The 17,373-nt window shown below is 33.6% G+C and overlaps 1 protein-coding gene across 1 annotated transcript in view; it reads right to left on the bottom strand.

Moving 5' to 3' along the window:
• The window catches only part of LOC117182597 (transcription termination factor 5, mitochondrial), a 194,315-nt gene extending 179,848 nt beyond the window's left edge, over positions 1-14,467 (bottom strand). Inside the window, exons 1-2 of the mRNA XM_033375691.1 lie at positions 14,246-14,467; positions 5,059-5,145 (exon numbers count right to left, since the gene is read on the bottom strand). Coding sequence (XP_033231582.1) covers positions 5,059-5,145; positions 14,246-14,467 — 309 coding nt within the window. The remainder of the gene's footprint in view (positions 1-5,058; positions 5,146-14,245) is intronic.
• Positions 14,468-17,373: the final 2,906 nt, after the last annotated feature.

Here is a 17,373-nt window from a genome sequence, read left to right on the forward strand (position 1 = left end):
TAAATACATCCACAGAGTATTCAATTGCAATGTTGCAGTAGGTTTTAAATCAGGTTCTTCTTCTGCTATTTTAACGGAAACTTTCTTTAATCCCACACTAGTAGAGGCAAGATACAATTCAAGGGGAATATTATCTTTCTCAGTAATCTCAGGCGGAGGTGGTATGCTTTTTAAACGTTGAGTTGCTACTCTAGGCTCAACAATATTTGCCGGCGTCACAATTTGAATTGATCCCAATTTATTAAACGTTACTTTTCCGCTCAGTGTACCGATATTGCAGTCTGCATTATCTGCAACAAATTGAAAGAGATCATCTAATCCTATTTCAATTGGTTTTTGTAAAACCGCACAAATTTCGTACAGTTGTGCTTCGTGGTACGAACCAGAAAAACCTATTATCGGCGAGAAAATTCGAATCCTCTGGCTTAGACGTTGAATAAGTATGTGAAGAAAAAATGGTAGGTTCATGAAAGAGGTATCATTTTAAAGGTGCAAATGTTGTACGTTAATGAGCCGAAAAGTAATAATCCAAAAAATTATTTGTAGCTCACAGTTCTGAAAATCTGATGAAAAGTGAGGAAATTTGATAGCTTTTAAAAACAGTGAATTTGAAGCATAGTTTTTTATTGAAAAAATAATAGGAAAAATCTGAAAAAATTCATGGTGGTACATTAAACATTTCTGCATAGATTGCCCTCGAAAAATTTGCAAAATATAAATAATTGTTCGTTTTTTATGAATAAATATGCGACCGCACTATCTTCAGTTCTAATGAAGATAAGGAAGTGATTTAAATTGTAGGTAGTTAGTTGAACTGTCTGTAATAATTTACAATTTGAAGAAAGTATGTGCTTCTTGTTGTCTTCGTACGAATTGCGATATTTGAAGTCAGTTTTTTATATAGGAAAACAAGTGCGAGAGCCCAGCGTGGTGCCGTTTTTTCAGGGGATTGTCCTCGGTTTTCCTCAGCCCGACCTACTCAACTTGTGCCAACGAGCCTCATTCTGACCTTGAAATCCTTTCCCTGTGTTGAGAAAAAGAAGAAGGAAGAAACGCAATGACTCCGGGATGCACGACTCAATTTTGTCAAACATTGAATCACTAGCTGACTATGAATCACTGCTATAAACTTCATTCGAATATGCCTTCGCAGAATCTCACCAGCAGCCTTCAAAATCCGATATTCTTCATCAGCTTCATTCTCTAATCTTCCAGCGAACCAGGTCTCCGATAGTAATCACGATGCTTCTTCTTAAAGCAGATGATTGTATTGGATTTGAAATAAGCGGAAATTACCATATTATCTCCGTAATGTAAGATTAATCTCGCTTGAATGGTTTTGTCATTGGGAATGGGTTCTGTCGTGACAACACTTTTCAATTCCTTGAAAGTTTCAATGGACAGTTGTAACGCAATAAAGCTCCAAGCGCTCAACCTCAGAGCATTAGATATATCCGTATATAATTGAAAACAAAAACGACGACAAAATCAGTATCAAGTATTAAAATGTGGAAAAATTACGTTCGTCACACACAGTGCGCTTCTGCCAATGGCCAAACGCTAAGCGCTCAATGTTTCTAATCATATGCGACACTCACTTTTTCTGGGCAGCAACGGTGATATAATAAGGTGAGTAAAAAGTGTGGTAATGCAAATCATAATAATCGCTTTCTTTTCGTAACGGCCGAACGCTAAGCGCTCAATATTTTGTCGAAATTTCCACATTCTCAACTTAAGGGCAGCAACGGTGCTTGAACTAGGTCAGTATCAAATGCGATAATGCCAACCATATGAATCACCCGCTTCTCATAACGTTCAAACGCAAAGCGCTCAATAAATTTGATTTAAGAGCACGACTCACTGTTTCAGGGCACTAACGGTGATAAAATAAGGTCAAGATCAAGTGCGGCCGTTTCGAGAAGTGGACGGAATATATGATTGGCACAAACCCAATTCGATAATTCTCTTATCTTAGAAGCATTGCTGCTCAAAGATTAAGTGTTTCACCTGATTCCAAATATTGAAAGCCTTACGTCCGAAAGTTACGAGGAGCGTGCTCTGTAAGACGGACGTAATTCTGACCGCTATTTAATACTTGATACTGATTTTGTCGTCATTTTTATTTTCAATTCTATACGGATATATCTTCTGCTCTGATTTTGAGCGCTTGTCGCCGTATAGCCCTAAAACTGTTCATTTTTTACATTTTTTATGGATAATTCCTTGGGCCCTTATAACCTACAAATTTACAAAGTTATAACGGAATACAGCGAAAGACATTTTCCCATGCATTCTGTGCGGGGTCCTTTATAATACTTTCCTTGAAATTGGTATTCACTACGAAAGTAATTTTTCTGCGGTTCCTCTTTCCGCTGATCTTCCTTTCCTTTTCAACATCAGCTTCTGGTCTACAAAAGAAATAATCACTTCTCCAATCGAAGCCACTGGAACCGGAACTCCTAACCTTTTTCGTAAGTGAAGTATAAACAGAATCCATAATCGCTTTATTTCGGTATGCATCGAATGCTCCTTTGTCAATGTACAACTGTCGGAATATTTTATGAGCATGAACTAATTTCAACACTATTTGAAAAGACTTCAATTTCATCCTGTCTTTTAGCAGAAATATGTCTCAAATTTCGCAATCCCCTTGTTTTTTTGGTAATAACTCCTAAGTTTGAGGTAGGACCTGAGGTTGACAAAAATTTTTGACATAAGAAACAACTAACTTCTTCATTACAGTCGCAGGGCTGGCTACGTAAAACCGTACCGATAAGGTACACCACGTTTGAGTTCGTAAACCGCTAGAAAAAAGTTGCTGCATCACCAAATGGCTTTTCTGGCTGTTTGGACAGGCCGGATATGAAAATGGCAGCCGAGTTTCCGCGTAAAAAAAAGTGCCTGAAAACCCGATAAGGGACACGAGTGGAACTTTTTTCATACATGTGTAAAGACCTCATATAAGAGCGGTGTAGTAGTACCAGAAATGTAGCCGGTCAGAAAACCCCCGCCAGAAGCGATTAAAGTGTCGGAAAACTCATATGAAAATACCGACTTAATACACACGCGATAATTTTTTATATGCTTTTAGGGACCTGAACTAAGATGAATATAATAGTGCCAGAAATGTAGCCCGTCGGAAAACCTTCGGAAAAATTCAAACAAAGTCGACGTAGACGTCAAATTATATGTATTCGCAGTCGTTACATTCAAAATCTGTTTTTTATGACTCCATTCTAAATATCTTTTCGTCCTACCCCAAGTTAAAAAAAATCACCTTGATACGCTGAAAACTCGCTGAAATATCATCATTTATTATAGTACGCCCGATTTGAAGCCAGTTTCTCCGTTTCTGGCATATCGCGCCGCCGCCGCTGGTCTCTCTATCAGCGCAGAAACGCGTCGTAGCGCGTAGCGAAGATGACATAGTGAACGAAATAGATGATGATGAGTGAACTCAAATAATGTCAGAATGGTGGGGTTATTTTTATAATGAATAAGTGGAAACTACTTGAAGTTGAGATTTGAATTGATTGATTGAGAGGGAGGGAGAATGCTAGCAGAAATATTCATTTTATATTTTGTTTGTATTTTTAGCATTATAATAATCAAGCATTTATTTATTTACGTTTTAATGTCAGTACTTAATTAATAATTCTTATTTAAGTTTACTTTTGTTTTATTGTTAATGCAGCAAAATACTTAATCCTTTCTTTTTCACATTATGTGATTTACGTATAATCTTTTATTTTATTTACATAAATACGTACTTTATATTTTTATTTTATACTGAAACAACCAATTTATTTCATTTTTTATTGATGACGAACGAGTTGCAAATAATTGAAAAATTCAATAAGCGTTTCTGTGCCGATAGAGGCCAGCGGCGGCGGCGCGATATGCCAGAAACGGAGAAACTGGCTTTAAATCGGACGCGCTATAATAAATGATGATATTTCAGGGAGTTTTCAGCGTATCAAGGTGATTTTTTTTATTTGGGGTAGGACAAAAAGATATTTCGAATGGAATCATAAAAAACAGTTTTTGAATTCAACGACTGCGAATGCATATAATTTGACATCTACACTTGACATCATCATGTGTTTGAATTTTTCCGAAGGTTTTCCGACTGGCTACATTTCTGGCACTATCATATCGATCTTAGTTGAGGTCTCTAAAGGCATATAAAAAATTTTCGCTCGAGTAACAGGGATTAAAATTCAAAACAAAAAATTCTCAATTTTAAAGTTATTAGCTTTATCAAACCTCAAAATTAAAAATCGGTGAATTCTTGCGTTCAAAAGGAATCTAACCTATCTGATCTTTATCTAACCTTAATCGCAAAAAAATCAAAGATTTCGAATTCCAGATTTATAAATGGCTAATATAAGAATTTAAAACAAAATTCATTTTTAACTTTTTATTCACATTCAGTATCCCGCCTAACAATGAACCCCTGTCGAGGAAAGCCAACCCATCTCAGGAAAAACGTAGCGTTGACGAACAAAGCGCGGCTTGCGAAAAAAGTTTCTTGGGTCAAACCTGCCCTTACCTGAAAAGTGAGCAAAAAGTTTGCCGACCACTGTACTAACCTACAACTAAAGCAGGCTCGGCTGCATATTCGAATAAAAAATAAACACAAGCGTCGGAGATATTCAGTTGGACAATACGGGCAAATAAAGTTGCATTTAAAATGGTAGTCAATTTGTACAGAATGAAATTCCAATGTCAGAATTAAAATACACTGCATTTTAAAATACGGCCCAAGAGAGTTGAATCAAATGTAACTATAACTTCTTTTCTTAAATGAACAATTTCATATATGGGGTTTCTTTGGGATCCTATCAAACAGACTTATGGGCTAATTTTGAAGATTCTGAACGTGTTAACTGCATGGGGTCTACGCCACTGCTAAATATAACTTTTTTTCAAAACAAGGGAAATTTATTTATTTTCTTACGGATTCAAAGAAATTTCCAGACTATATGCATCATAATTCGAGAAAGAAATTTTTGAACGACCCGAGTAAATACTCAGTATACTTATGAAATAATGTACCTTATGGACTTTGGAAATGACTTTTTTGAAATAAACGAATAATGACGGTCGTGTCTCTTGCCAGACTCCTCTACTGTAAACGGAAATCTGAAATTACAAATTTACGTGATAAATGACAGAATTGTCAAATCCTCAAGGAACAGATTATTACTAATTGAGCCCTAAAAAATATTTACTTTTTGGACTTTCACACGGAGTTACTAGGCGCGAAAGAGATCATTATAAGTAATGCTGTTGATGACACTCCTACATTTTGAAAAAAAGTATGAAATTAGAAATTCACGTTAAAATTATAAAAATTTATGAAGAGTGTCAGTGAAAAATTATATAATGAACATTTTTGTACCAAGTGGGTTAATTTCATACAAAATTCGTACCAAATTAAACACTTCTAAGCAAACAATTATTTTTGCTAAATAGCTACATACCTTTTACATACAAACCCGTTCTTTTTGGTCCCCGTTTTTTACAAATACTTGCGGATTCACTTTGGTATAAAAAAACACAGTGCAAAAAATTTCGAAATCCCTACACGTTGAGTATTTCCAATTTGCCAATCAAAACATAGATTTTCGAAACAAGAAGCGCCAGAACGGTAGGTAAACCCAGGTAAAGCAGTTAAAGAACGACAACGTTTTCTAAAAGGATGCAGTTTCCAATACTTAGAGGCTTCTCGGCGCCGCTTCTCTCTTTACTTTTGGAAACAAATTTCAAAGCTAAACTCATATACCTTCAGCACTACTGCAAGACTATTTAGGGACTAAACACGTACTTGCTTCGTCCCCTTCCCCTCGGTGCCGATGCCTATTTACCTAAGTACTAAATAACCCAAGTAAAGCAGTTGAACGGCAACGTTTCCTACAGGAATGCACAGCTTCCAATACTTAGAGGCTTCGCGGCGACGCTTCTCTCTTTACTTTTGGAAACAAATTATTTTCCACTTACAATACAATAATATACATTTTTGGTTATCAATTTTTTTCCTTCTTTATTACCTTGTCCATTTTGCAAAAAAAAATATTAATAATAATATTATTGTTTTTTCCGCTACAAATACGAGGTGTGTTCAAAAAATAAGGTGACTATGGTTTTCTCAAAAAATATTCATTCAATATTTATGTTGTCCCCTTCAAAGTAATCCCCCTCAGATATAATACACTTATGCCAACGCTTTTTTCAATCATCGAAGCACTTCTGATAATCATTTTGTGGTATAGCCTTGAGTTCTTTCAGCGATGCGGTTTTTCTCTCCTCAATCATTGAAAATCGATGTCCTTTCATGGGTCTCTTCAGTTTTGGGAAAAGAAAAAAGTCACTGGGGGCCAAATCCGGTGAATATGGAGGCTGAGGCATGACTGTGGTGCTGTTTATGGTCAGAAAATCTTTCACAAGCAACGATGAATGAGCAGGTGCATTATCGTGATGCAAAAGCCACGAATTGTTTTTCCAAAGTTCCGGACGTTTTTCGCGTATCGTCTCTCGCAAACGGTGTATAACTTGAAGGTAATACTCCTTATTGACCGTACGACCTTGTGGTAAGAATTCCTGATGCACTACGCGACGGTAATCAAAGAAGACAATAAGCAAAACCTTTACATTTGACCGAACTTGACGTGCTTTTTCGGTCTTGGAGACTCAGGATGCTTCCACTGAGACGATTGGGCTTTAGTTTCGACGTCATAACCATATACTCACGATTCATCCCCAGTTATAACCCTTTTGAGAAAATCAGGATCATTATTGACTTCATTCAACATCTTCTGAGCGATGGTCATGCGATGGATCTTTTGATCAAAATTAAGCAGTTTTGGAACAAATTTCGCCGACACACGTCTCATGCCCAAAACGTCCGTAAAGATAGCATGGCATGAGCCAACCGATATTCCAACATCTTCGGCAACTTCTCTGATGGTAATTCGGCGATTTTTCAACACCATTTATTCCACTGCTTGAACGGTTTCATCTGTTGTTGACGTGCTGGGACGTCCAGGGCGAGGTTCGTCTTCGACATACTCTCGGCCTTCTTGGAACAACTTGTACCACTTTTACACATTTTTCTTACTCAGAGTAGACTTACCGTATGCAACTGTCGACATTTCAAGAGTTTTAGAGCACTGGATTCCATTTTTCACATAAAATTTAATGCAAACTCTTTGCTCCATTTTTTTCGAAAGAAGAAAATCGCCGAGCACACCAAACCCTTCTAACCTTTTACGCCTCTACCAGACAAACAACACGAGCTATATTGTCAAAAATGTGAACATATGATCGTGACGAGTGTACCGATACAACAAAACAAAAAATTTAAAACTTGAATGTACGTAGCCCGCGAAAATTGAAAAGTCACCTTACTTTTTGAACACACCTCGTATGCATATATACCAAAAATCCATAATTGTTTGTTTAAACAAATAAATAACAATTTGCGAAGACCTTTTTTCAACTTTTTATTACACATCTTTAGAAACACAATGCAAAAGTATTAATTAAAATCGGTGGAACACGGCCGGGTTTCCAAGTGCTTCATTATTGCTTCTACATAACATCACTGCATTTTAAACCTGTTTGGAGTAAAGTCCCATGTTCTTTTTTTTAAATAGTTTGAATTCGTCATGTTGAATCTTTGTATAACTTTTAATTAGTTGTCATGTATTATCATTCCCTACCATATAATGTAACAATTTGAAGCAATTACTGAATTTACAATCGGTTTATTACGAATGAGTAACCCCCAAAAAATGCTTTCTCACTTTTATCTTGGAACGGCTGCATCAAAAACAAATGATTTTTTTCAGAAAAATAGTACTTATAATTTTCAATAAGTATGCTAGTATAAATTTTTCCTCTGCTTGTCATACCTTTTGAGAAATCAACCCTCAAAGTAGGGGGTGAGTTTCTCTTCGCGTGTGGCACGCTCATTCCATGGCTCATATCTTAAAACAAGATGGTTTTTTGAGGAAGATGTAGAAGACTTAAATTGTAGAACGGACAATTGTGCATAATTTCAGTTTCGACCCCCTTTCGAGATATGGACTACGGAAGGAACGTGCCACCTGCGGGGTACAACTCATCCCCTACTATGAGGCGTGATTACTCAGAAACTATGATGCTCATAGGAAAAATTAATGCCAGCATTCTTATTGTAAATTATACGTACTATTTTTCTGAAAAAACAAAATTATTTGTTTTCGATGCACCCTTTCCAAGACAAACGCCATAGAACACTTTCAGGGTGTTTTGCGCAAATGAAAGGTATTTTCACCCTTCATTTCAAGTCGAACTTGTTTGATGTTATCCACCAATGCCTTAAGAAAAATATGTCAAGCATTAATACTTTAAGTTTTCATTTTTGTAAATGTTTTTAAAAAATTGGCCAACATTTTGAATTATTTCACCTTTAAATTTATAATTAGCAACCCTCACACACTCTTTTTGTGGCTTTAGGTCTGCATTTCTTCAAGTTATTAAACTTTAAAAACGATTTTACGAAAATAATTGTTTAAACAATTAAATAACAATTAGCGGCAAGATTTTTTTAACTTTTCATTCCACGTTCTTAGCAAAAACGCAAAAGGTTTTATTCAAATTGGTGGAACGCCTCCGGGTGTTCTTTTATTTTAATTTTTGAAATTCTTATGTAATCAATTTTTAATTCAAAACATTAAAATAAACATTAAATTTAAACATTGTATCTAAAGAATTCATGAAAATATGTAGTATATTTTCTGGTGCCATTAGGAATTATTTCTGTAAAATTAAAAAAAAAAACATTGATTTAGAAATAAAGTTTTTGACGATAAGGAAAATAATATTTTTTAAAGAATATCTGAATAATTATATGACTACAATTTTTTTTTAATATCGGATTTTCACTGCAGTCTGATTTTCAAAGGGAACAAATTTCTGTTTACACAAATATTATTTCTCATGATTACAGAAAAATGCATTGCTTAACGTTATTTCTTTTACAGAGAAAAAACTGTGTTTAAGGTCTTGAATAAAAAAATTTCAATTAAATGTACGTCGCTAAAACATAATTTTCAGAGTTCCTCGACAGCAAATTTATCTGAAAACTTTAAAAAAATTTTTTTATAAATTTGTTAAAAAAATTTTCTGCTACATTGTAATTGTTTTTTATTAATTGTATTTCGTTAAAAGAATTTTTTAAAGAAGTAATTAACCCCTTCGTTGGCATTGACGCAAAATGCGTCAATCTTCTTTTTTCCTATTTCACTTACCCCAATGATGCATTCAAGTCTTAATCGTGGGTTTTTGGGGTTGCTGAATCCGAATCTGAAGTAAAAATTCGGAAATTCAATATGGCGTATCCAATATGGTGGACGAAATTACAAAAAAAACGACTCGATTTGGATCAATCTTGGTACTTAAGGGTTTTTGGGGTTGCTGAATCAGAATTTGAAGTCAAAATTCGGAAATTTTAAATGGTGGATATTTTCATCCGCCTTTTTAAAAATTTTAATTTTGACTTCACTTTCGGATTCAGAGACCCCAAAACCCGGTAGGTACTCAGATTTACACAAATCGAGCCGTATTCTGTATTTTCGTCCGCCATATTTGACCTGTCATTTTGGATTTCTAAATTTTGACTTCATATTTGGATTCAGCGACCCCAAAAACCTCAGGATACGAATGTTCAGGATAACAAATTTTCCTGCCATTTTTGAGCACTTTTTGTCGAATTCTCTCTGCCAACAATGGGGTTAATAAAATTCAATCGAATTTAAATTTTTAACTAAACAAATTAATATAATTTCACAACTAGAAATATTAAACGAAGAATAACACTTCTAATTGTAAAACTACGTACCTACAAGACATTCTGTACTTTTTGCAGATTTAATATAACTCACTTATGAAAGCCACCATTGTATGTCGAAACGTGTAAAACAACTTCATTTTTCTCAATCCTCCTGACACTAGAGCCAACAAAGTACATCAACAATTTCTACAAAATAATAACTTGTTTAAGCACTTAAATTTGTTAAGTTAAATTAATTATTATCTCACTATAATTTAAAAGTGAAGTAAAACTGGAGAATTAAAGAACAGACTGCAACTTTCTGGAATTATTGTAGGACAATATTATTATATACAATAATAAATTATTTAAAAAATGATAGCTCCACATATATCCCTACGAGGCGTTGGAAAAGGGGTGGGGGTGTGACCTTACATTATTTCTGTGCCTAGACACAGGGGTGCCTTCCCGCCCCCCACGAGACGTTGAAAAGGAGGTGTGCGACCTTACAATATTTCTGTGTCTAGGCACAGGGGTGCCTTCCCGCCGCCCGCGAGATATTAAAAGGGGTAGGGGTGCGACCAAAATTATTTTTGTGACCAGTCACAGGAGATGCATTTCCACCCCCACGAGACATCAAAAGTAATTCTTGAGTCGCAAATGGACCATAAAGTGTGATTTATACATAAAACGTTTCGTCAGAAGCGTCAAAAGCCAAATACTATCAAAATAACTCTTTAATTACATGGCCTTACTCTGAAATGCGTAAAAGTTTATTTCCTATGCTTGAAATACGCTTTTTGCCGGTACAGATAGTGTATCTATACTTCGCTAATAAAAATATTATTTTTTTAAGTTTTAACACTGAAAATTATGTTTGCAGGTCTTGCAATCTTTCCGGTACCGCAACTAACAATGTTGCCGGTGCCGGCAGGCTAGCCACTACATTCATTTAATTGATTATTTCCTCAATCTAACTTAAAGTTGAAATGGTGACCCCAAAGAACAAGATAAATGTGTGTGTGTGTATTTATAATGAATAAAATATAATATAAAACGTTGAAGCCATAGAAAATCATAGAAAATATGTATTGCGAGAGTTAAAACGGCAGAATTTACATATATTTGACATTACATTCATCTTAAATTTACTCATAAAAAGTTAATATGTTATTTTTATAATATATTAAGGGCATGTGATACTTAGAAAATTATCCATTTTACCAGTTTTAGGTTCCCCGGCTTATTTCCTAGAATAATCAATATTTTGTCTTAAAAATTTGGGACATCATGGCGAACGCGCTAACAGACATCCTCGCACACTTTTTTGGGTTAATTCAACAAATTTAATGTTTTTAAACTTAAATAATTTGTGTGGCGCTTAGGAATTAGCATCGATTTTATCAGTGTTAGATTCTCTCGGATTTTTTCCTACAATAATAAAGATTTAGTCTTCAAAATCTGGGGAATGATACCGAACATGCTACCGGACGTTCCCGCACATTTTTTCTGTGGGTTAATTGAACAAATAATTATTTTGCTCAATTTTATATGTGTGTAATTCGAGGTTATGCGTGTCACAATTCTCTCCCTTAATTATTCTTGAGTGCTACCGACAGCATCGGTACGACATAGGCCTACATTATCGGAATGACAGAGCTAAAAAACGATCAAAATCTCAAAACAGTGCACATACATACCTTTTCTTTTAGCACGATAACATTTTTCTTATTATCCCTCAACAAAGAGTCCGGGGACGTCCGTTATAGCGTAGTGGCCACATATAGAATATTCTGGTCAATCTTGTAGTTATTATTTATAACAATTCTCAAGTTTAGGTTATTGTTCAATGTCTTCAGCTGTGCTAGTGGCAATTCGGTTTAATTTCATAAAGAATATCAAGTTTATTAATTTTTTCTTGGTGTTCCAGAAACAAAGTTTTTATACTTCCAATCGCTTCGGGAGTCGAAATAATTTTTTAAATCATTTTTTTAAATGACACATTCATGGTCCTCAGGACTCAGAGAAGTTATCTAGTAAATTTTAAATAAATCCTACTGCCCGTTAAATAACTTCATAAACTTTTTCATAAACTTTTTCTAAACTTTTCATAAACTTTTTCTATGAGCTTCACGCGTCTGTAACACTGCTAGATATCATGTCAGCAGCTATTGTCTGCTAGCGGTCGGGTGGGGATGCTGGCTATTGTTAATAAATAATTATAACGATTTGCAGCTAAATTTTGTTAAGAGAACCCTACGGAACATTTTGTACGAATTTATTTACTGCTCGAGAATGTTTAAACATTTATTTAATCATGGCAAAGTCGAGAAATACTACTTTTGAACAAAATTGAATTATAATAATTTGATTACAACAAATTTATAGCGTAAAAACATTTATCCAAGTTATTAACATATTTTATGCTTCCCAGATGTTTCTGTTGTTAAAGAAACCCTACGGAACATTTTGTGTTGATTCATTATGCTTAGTATATCCATTGTTATTCTAAACTCATGTACCATGTATGGGAACGTGATGAAGTTAGAGCAATTTTTTTAAATTCAGTTTTTTTATTTATTTATAATTTTTATTTTATTTCATTTTATTTATCTATGGCTGACTCTTTCCTTTTCTCCTTCTTTTTTCTTTTTCATAATTTTATTTTTAATGAGCCCAAAAGGATGATAAATGGATTTTATAAACAACAGAAACACCTAGGAAGCATCAAATATGTTTAAAACTTAGATAAACGTTTTTACGCTATACATTTGTTGTAAACAAATTGTTGTCATTCAAATTTGTTCAAAAGTAGTATTTTTCGAATTTACCATGGTTAAATAAATGTTTACACATTTGCGAGCAATAAATAAATCTGTGCAAAATGTTCCGCAGGGTTCCCTTAATCAACTCCATTTGCAAAAAGTTAAAATTATTTATTAACAATAGCCAGCATCCCCACCCGACCGCTAGCACACAATAGACGCTGACATGAAAATTTGAACAAAAATTCTTAAATGGATTTTGTAAACAACAGAAGCATCTAGGAAGCATCAAATGTTTAAAACTTAGAAAAATATTTTTTACGCTATACATTTGTTGTAAACAAGTTGTTGTCATTCAAATTTGATGAAAGGTAGTATTTTTCGACCTTACCATGGTTAAATAAATGTTTAAGCATTCGCGAGCAAAAAATAAATCCGTGCAAAATGTTCCGTAGGCTTCCCTTAACAAAACCCAACTTCAAAAAGTTACAATTATTTATTAAAAATAGCCAGCATCCCCACTCGACTGCTAGCAGAAAACAGCCGCTGACATAAAAATTTGAACAAAAATACTTAAAATGGATTTTATAAACAACAGAAACACCTAGGAAGCATCAAATATGTTTAAATTTTTAGATAAACGTTTTTTACGCTTTACATTTGTTTTAAACAAGTTGTTGTCATTCAAATTTGTTCAAAAGTAGCATTTTTCGAATTTACCATGGTTAAATAAATGTTTACACACTCGCGAGCAACAAATAAATCCGTGCAAAATGTTCCGTAGTGTTCCCTTAATCAACTCCATTTGCAAAAAGTTAGTTATTTATTAACAATACCCAGCATCCCCACCCGACCGCTAGCAGACAATAGCCACTGACATAAAAATTTTAAGAAAAATTCTTAAATGGATTTTATAAACAACAGACGCATCTAGGAAGCATCAAATATGTTTAAAACTTATATAAATGTTTTTTTACGTTATACATTTATTGTAATTCAAATTTGTTGAAAAGTAGTATTTTTCGACTTCACCATAGTTAAATAAATGTTTAAAACATTCTCGAGCAATACATTAATCCGTGCAAAATGTTCCGTAGGGTTCCCTGAACAAAATCCAACTGCAAAAAGTTATAATTGTTTATTAACAATAGCCAGCATCCCCATCCGACCGCTAGCAGACAGAAAGAGCGAAAACAAGTGTGGATAGCTGCTGCCCGTAGAAGGCAGTAAGTGCATATAATCTCTTGAAAATAAACAGTTTTTACAACAATAATATACGCGTATTATAAATAAAGTTCAATGAAATTCATGGAAACGTAATGAAACCTAAGGTACATTCCGATTTGAAATAAAGATAAGTTCAACACTTGAACGGAAACCAGTAAAGGTATTTGAACGAAGTTCAATGGCATTCAATGTCATTTATCGGAATTCAATGGAATTTAAAGGAATTCAAACGAATTAATTGGAATTTAATCAAATTAAAATAATTCAAAAAACTAAAAATTAAAAACAACAATTTTCAAGAAATCTAATTATTTGCACACTTCGAGATATGCAACTTCGATTCCCACCTATAGTGGCGAAATTTTTATTAAATGCGCCCGCTAAAATGATGCAATTTTTAGGTTAAGTATAACAATGAATAAGTGATTTTTCTTACCTCGAGCGTAACATAGTAAAAATTAGTCCTATTTTTCCTACTTTCTGCTCTTGGAGTTTCTCGCAAAACAGTTCCGCAAATTCTACGAAAACTTTCGTCCATTTGCTCCACCACATTGCTCACATGACAACTTCTTACTAAACCTATACCTTTAGCAATGCTTTCTTTCCGAAAAATGTCAAGCTTTACTGCTTGTAAATCACTTTGAACTATAATAACCATGTTTTATAATATATTTTATGAATTATTTCATTTCAATTTTCGCGTGTTTACATACAACTATATGTGGGCCTTCAACTTAACTCACCTACCCGTTTGAAAAAAAAAACCATCAGACGGCGCCACTTGCGGGCCACCAGAGATACTTGGGACAAAGATATTATAAGCCTAGATGCGGCACGTGTATAGTTTGAAGAACTAATTGTAGACGCTCCCGGCGAAAATTGCCCAATCCCCCCATGCCTCTCAACCCGAAAATCGCACCCATCAACTACTTTCCCCTGCAATCTTCACCGGTCGAACAATTCCATCAAAAAATCAATACTAAGTCGGTAAATACTGAATACTTAAAAATATCTAATACGAATTTTATATCGAGAATTTTGATTGATTATTTTCAATTAATGAATCAATTATTTGAATAAATTTTGCATGAAGAAAGTATGTAGATGCATAAGATTTACTTTTAAATTGAATTAAAATGTAATTGTATCGTAATAAATATTTTTAGCTGCTATACATCTTTTATGGAAAAAATTACTCATTTTGCAATTAAAATTTACTGTCTATGAATAATATTATTTTGTTGTTTTGAAAAAGAGGCAGAAGAAATTCTACTAAATGAAACTATACGTTTGAAGACATTAAAAGTTTTAATTGATAAGCATGTTGAATTGAAATTTAAAATAATTAATTTTTTAAATAAATATGATCGTGCAGCGTCCTCGCATGTATAATTAGCGATTTCGATTATGAATTAAATAAATTATAATGAAACGATAAAATTATATAATAAAATAATTTTTTATTTTATTTCTTTATATAATATTTTATAGGAATTTATGTATCTTACCATATATGTAAATTATGTCCCGATTTCTTAAATTGAGAACCGCATAGTTTCAAAATTGAACAAATGTATTTTTTAATTTTACTCGAGTGGTTGATCAGAATATATAAATATTTTGCCTTATATTTCTCAGTTTATACTAAAAGGTCAGAAATTATTGGAAAGTTTCAAAAACATTTACCTCTTGTTAGCTTGTAATAAAATAATCCGTAAATGAACTATTTATTGTCGCGGGCACATTACCATCGTGCGCTGTGCCCGTGGCTCGCAAGTTTGAGCGCGCCTGGGGCGCGCGTCTTTTTATTCCCGCGATTCGCACTCAGATATTTATTCTTTGCATTTAGAGTGCTTGAATGAAACTTTATCAAAATCATCTCTTTAGATCTCAGTATTTATATGCGTTTTCATATTTTGAATTTTTTGCTTCAATAAGTATAGTTAAACATTAAGTTTCTCAAAGCTCTGTAGGCTTTGAGGTACACAATATTATCGTGTCACTCGCGCTGAGCATTCATTTTTTGACAGGCAGTTGTAAATTTATATTTTCTGAACCACTTTAAAATACACTTAAAAAATACAATACTTTTTTAGACATTTTTCTCTGTCTCGCGTTGTTATTCTAATAATAGGATTTTGGTTTTCATATTATTTTTTATACATGTATAAAGCAAAATATCCTACAAGTCTTCTTTTAGATTTTTTACGCATCTCCCGTCTTTTAGCGTGATATTGGAATTTTCTATTATCTGCATATATTACTTACGATAAAACAAAATTACAAGTCCTATTGAAAAGTGGTTTAAAGAAATTTTGTAGGATTTTTCAAAACCTATCATTTCTCTTTGAGACTTTTTGTCGTATTTTGCGTCATTTGGTTCAAAATTTGAATGTTGTGGTGTCAAATTTCGGGCAATTATAATACTTTCTCCATCATAAATAATAAGAATGTAATAAATGAATACAAATTTGTATCACTTTTTTGGGCGAATAACTTTTTTCTATCAATTTTTTTTTGTACCTTTTGTTGTTTTTCCACAAATTTTTCATATTTTTAATACCATTTTTATGATCAAAACCAAAACTACGTGTCCTGTCAAAAAGTAATTCATAACAAATTTGTAGCTCTTTTTCGGGTGAATAATTTTTGTTAAATCATTTTTTTTTCGTAACTTGTATCATTTTTTCATAAAGTTTTTTTTTTATATTTTCAATGTTATTTTTCGCGAATAAAATAAAAGGTACGCCTCCTATCAAGAAGTAATTATTAACCCTTTTCGGCATACATTTTTCACGGAAACGAGTTTTCATGAAAATTGGTACATAGGAGTTTTTAGGGTCGCTTATCACGAATCTGAACTCAGATTTTGAAAATTCAAAATGGCGGGTCCAATATAGCGGCTAACGTTTGGCATATTTTTTTCTGAAAATTGGTATACGGGGGTTTTTGGTATCACTGATAACGAATCTGAACTCAGATTTAGAAAATTCAAAATGGTGGATCCAATATGGCGACTTAAACTTGGAATATTTTTTGATTTTTTTAGAATTGGTATACAGGGGTTTTTTGGAGTCGCTAACCACGAATTCGAACACAGATTTTAAAAAAACTCAAAATGGCGGATCCAAAATGGCGGCCAAAATTTGGAATTTTTTATTTCGAAAATTGTTGTACAGGGGTTTTTGGTAACTCTGATCACGAATCTCAACTTATATTTTCAACACTAATTTTTTTTAAATCCAGAAAACCTTATTATTTTGACCACCGTATTTATCCGTCATTTTGGATTTTCAAAGTTTGATTTCAGATTCGTGATCAGCGACCCCGAAAACCTCTGTATACCAATTTTCAGTAAAAAATCAAAAAATATTTCAAGTTTCGGGCACCATCTTGGATCCACCATTTTAAACTTCCAAAATCTGAGTTCATATTCGTGATCACTGACTCCAAAAAAACCCTGTATACCAATTTTCAGATAAAATCTAAAAATATTCCCAATTTCGGCAGCCATATTGGATCCACAAATTTAAATTTTCAAAATCTGAGTCCAGATTCGTATTC

Source organism: Belonocnema kinseyi, chromosome 2, assembly GCF_010883055.1.
Source record: "Belonocnema kinseyi isolate 2016_QV_RU_SX_M_011 chromosome 2, B_treatae_v1, whole genome shotgun sequence".
In the NCBI taxonomy this organism is placed as follows: domain Eukaryota; kingdom Metazoa; phylum Arthropoda; class Insecta; order Hymenoptera; family Cynipidae; genus Belonocnema; species Belonocnema kinseyi.